The sequence below is a fragment of the Sesamum indicum genome, linkage group LG1 (assembly GCF_000512975.1).
Source record: "Sesamum indicum cultivar Zhongzhi No. 13 linkage group LG1, S_indicum_v1.0, whole genome shotgun sequence".
NCBI lineage: Eukaryota > Viridiplantae > Streptophyta > Magnoliopsida > Lamiales > Pedaliaceae > Sesamum > Sesamum indicum.
Window position 1 is genome coordinate 4,697,924 of NC_026145.1, and position 4,251 is coordinate 4,702,174.

The window sequence follows — 4,251 nt, forward strand, 5'->3', positions numbered from 1 at the left end:
GGATTCTGTCTTGAAATCCACTGTCCTGAATACATAATCCGATAATATTGGACGAGGCTTATAATGACCACATCGAAAATACAGTCATCTCTTGCCAGATAAAAGATATAGCCGTCATATGCATGCAATTGCCATGATTTCTCAAACCCAAGGACTAATCCTACGGTATTGGAGCCGGGAATTGAAGTCATACCGACCAAGCCTCCAAGGCTTCTATATAACGATTCCCGCGAGTCAGTTTAATCAACTAACAACCTTGTCAACTAATCCACTAAAATTGCATAGACATCCCATGTCTGTCGCCGATGAAACACGACATTCATCCGATGAATGCATACATAGTGCAACTCTCTAAAGGACTCTCGATGCCCAGTCTCGAGATCCTTAACTTAGAAAATTTTAGACCAACCATCAGAAGTTGGTTTCACAGCTGTCATCCAATGCGCAGCCCAACTACATGGGTCATTCAATTAGTCTGCGGACATTTGTTGTGATGTAAAAACACCGTTCAACGTAATAGTTAGCACAACAAACATATGGTCTAACAGATTAATGCTTATTAATTGATCAAGATAATATCACATTCATAAATTAATTAATTCTTGAGTCATCCATCAAATGAATTATTAAATAAATGATCCAATCATTTATATATATTCTCCTTGAATTAATTTAATCCAATTAAATTCATTCATTTCTTCTCGAATTAATTCTAAATTAATTCCACCAATTCCATAGTAATTTGTGAGTGACTCTTTATGTTCACCCTCAGCTAGACATGGATATTGCGGCTAATACAAATAATTAATTAAATCTAATTTAAATAATTATTTTCAATTAACCATTAATAAAAAACGCCCGTTACCATGGGTGGCCGCCTAGCAACGGTCCATGGCACTAGAGACTAAGTGAATGTTGGCGTAAACATTTAAGTTATCGAGTTCCATACAGGTATGGTCCTTCCGTTGACGATCTCCTAGCCTTAATCTAGGGCATGGAATTTGCTGAACAATTGAGATCCGTTTACTCTATTGATCGATAAAGAAAACCATTTCTTATTCAACCAATTGCTATAGCCATAGACTTAGAGAGTTTGAACCATCTCCAAGAGCATAGAAGATATATCCATCATATACTGATAGGGGATGGATTCTATCTTGAAATCCATCGTCCTGAATACATAATCCGACTACACTGGACAAGGCTTATAATGACCACATCGAAAACACAGTCATCTCTTGTCATATCCAGGATATAGCCATCATATGCATGCGACTGCTATGATTCTTCAAGTCCAACGACTAATTCTTCAAATCATACCGACCAAGCCTCCAAAGCTTTCATATGAAGATTCCTGCAAGTCAGTTTAATCAGCTAACAACCTTGTCAATTAATCCACTAAAATTGCATAGACGTCCCACATCTATCGCCGATGAAACATGACACTTGTCCAATGAATGCAATACTTAGTGCAAGTCTCTATAGGACTCTAGTGCCCAGTCTCGACATGGAATGTTTCAAACCAATCCTTAGAAGTTAGTTTCATAGCTGCCATTCAATGCGCAACCCAACTACTTGGTTATTCAATTGGTCTGTGGGCATTTGTTGTAACGTTAAAACTCCGTTCAACGTAAATAGTAAGCACAACAAACACATGGTGCCACAGATGAATACTTACTACATTGATCAAGATAAATCACATTTATAACAATTGCTAAATGGTTCCCAAAATCACCAATCCAATTGACTTTCTAGTCACCATTTCTAACATCGACGATACAGTCCTCTCCTGCCAGATCCAAGATATAGCCATCATATGCATACAACTGTCATGATTCCTCAAGTCCAAGGACTAATCTTGTACTATCAAAGCCTAGAATTCAAATCATACCAACCAAGCTTCCAAGGCTTCCATATGACGATTCTCGCGAGTCAGTTCAATCAGTTAACAACCTTGTCAACTAATCTACTAAAATTGCATAGACATCCCATGTCTATCGCTGATGGAAGGCGGCATTCACCCAATCAATGCAGTACTTAGTGCAAGACTCTATAGGACTGTCAATACCCAGTCTCGAGGTCCTCGACTTGGAACATTTCAGACCAACCCTCAGAAGTTGGTTTCATAGCTGTCATCCAATATGCAACCCAACTACATGGGTTATTCAATTGGTGTGTGGGCATATGTTGTGACATTAAAACACCGTTCAACGTAAATAGGAAACACAACAAACACATGGTGCCACAGATGAATGCTTACTACATTTATCAAGATAATATTAGATTCATAAAGATTGCTAAATGTTCCCAAAATCGTCATTCCAATTAGCTTTCTGGTCACCATTTCTAACACGATCCACCCCTTATGAGAGACACCGTTCAATTTTGGCACTCCAAAGAAGAGCTCCAGTAAGTGAGAATTTCATTCGCGTGAAATACTTTAAGAACTCCCACCAAATACACACTACCTCAATCCAATCGAATGATTTAATTTGGCAACTAGTTTGGTTCGCCACTTCAAGTCTAATACTCCGAAACTTCAAAAGGTCCTTAGACTTGTGAACCCCTTTCTGGCTCTGTGTATTCAACGACTCATAGATGTCTAACTGGATCCAATCTAATGTACCTTTGGCAAGCATACATTGTCCTACAAAGTGCTTCTCGGTCCTCATCTTGCTTAGAAAGGACTTGCAAGTTTGTAAACTCAACTTGTCTTTTTCAAGACTCATTTGAATTCACCAACTTCCTAATCCTAACTAGAGATATGTGACCTACCTTTACATGCCAGATCTGTGAGTTTATCTTGATTATCCATTTTTCCATTTGTTTTGACCACTCATAATCTAATTGTCAGATAGTGTTGAAATAATTACATAAACAACCTAGCAGACAAAAATAACCATTCTTTGTCAAATGAAATAACCATCATTGATCAAATCATGTAATCCAAATTGTCCAATAAATGAAAAAACATAATTTGATCTTGCTAGTTTACATAATTGTATCCTATCAACTTTATCCTAACATGATTACTAATAGCTAAGTCAATCTTGTCCTTTAACCACATAGCAAAAACCCTGCTCTAGCTAAGTTTCAGGACCGTTTGGCTTAGCCTTCTACTCCTTTTCACTACCCGCAAACTATTTGCAGATATGAGCTTTACAACTGGCATCCAATGCCCATGAAGTGTAGTAGTAGCCATGTAAAGGCTCAATAACAAATTATACCTTGATTATAGAGGACTATGAGACACTCCCTCTTCTATTTTTCATGGCAATTAATGCAAATATTTTTGGAATCCAAGACTATTGAACTGCCTTCATTTTCCCTTTGCCCATGCTCAGCTAAGAAACAGGAGTGCTCTGAGCGCTTGCAGTAGCTGATTCTGTCTAACCCTTCTTCCTCCTCCAGCGTCCAGCCTTTTGCCTTTCGCTTCTGAGGTTGAAGCCTCCCGTACCAATAACAACGGTGCAGACTTTTCAATCATTGCCTCGTACTGGACCAATATATTTATCAACTCATGAAGGCCTTTGTCAAGCCTATTCATGTTACAGTTCACGATAAAAAGGTCAAAGGAGTGAGGAAGATACTGAAGGATCACATCAATGTATGTCTCTTTCTCAAGATGAGTCTTGAGGCCCTTGAGCTTCTCCATAAGGGATAGCATCTTAACCCCATGCTCCTGTATAGAAAACCTTTCAATCGTCTTGGCACCAAAAAATGCTTTTGTCACAACATATCTAATATGCCAAACCACATAAACTTGGTTGATGTGGAGCATTATCGATTGGACATTATCATATCTATCGTATTATTTTTGGATGTCATTGGTCATTGACGCCAGTACGATCTATGAACCTTCCACTTGTCCTCATGCCATTTTTTGAACGTTAAATATTGTTCGCATGTGGACCCTTCCAGCAAGGCCCGAGGAAGAGACCTAGCCAGAACACAGATCTGGTTCTCAAAATCTAGGACAATCCTAAGATTTTGCAGACAATCATTGTAGTTTGTTCCGTTAAATTTATTAGTCTCAGGAATTGCAGTGAGTGGATTCTTAGACATCTACATCAAATGTATATAGAAATTTAGTAGATTATTGTAATATTTTATATCAAGTTTTAAAACTTGGTCTTCATTCATTAACACATCCCACTATTTCTTGAAAAAACCTACCACTATCAAGTGGGATTTTTGGGAAACCATTTCCTAGTGGGCTTCGAGTCCACAAACATAATTCTCCATATCCCG

At 38.2% G+C, this 4,251-nt stretch overlaps 1 protein-coding gene across 1 annotated transcript; it reads right to left on the reverse strand.

Annotated features, from left to right (window-relative positions):
- LOC105157073 lies at positions 3,341 to 3,781 on the reverse strand. Its single transcript, XM_011073368.1, has one exon. It carries the CDS (start codon positions 3,779 to 3,781, stop codon positions 3,341 to 3,343), a length of 441 nt encoding a protein of 146 aa, XP_011071670.1.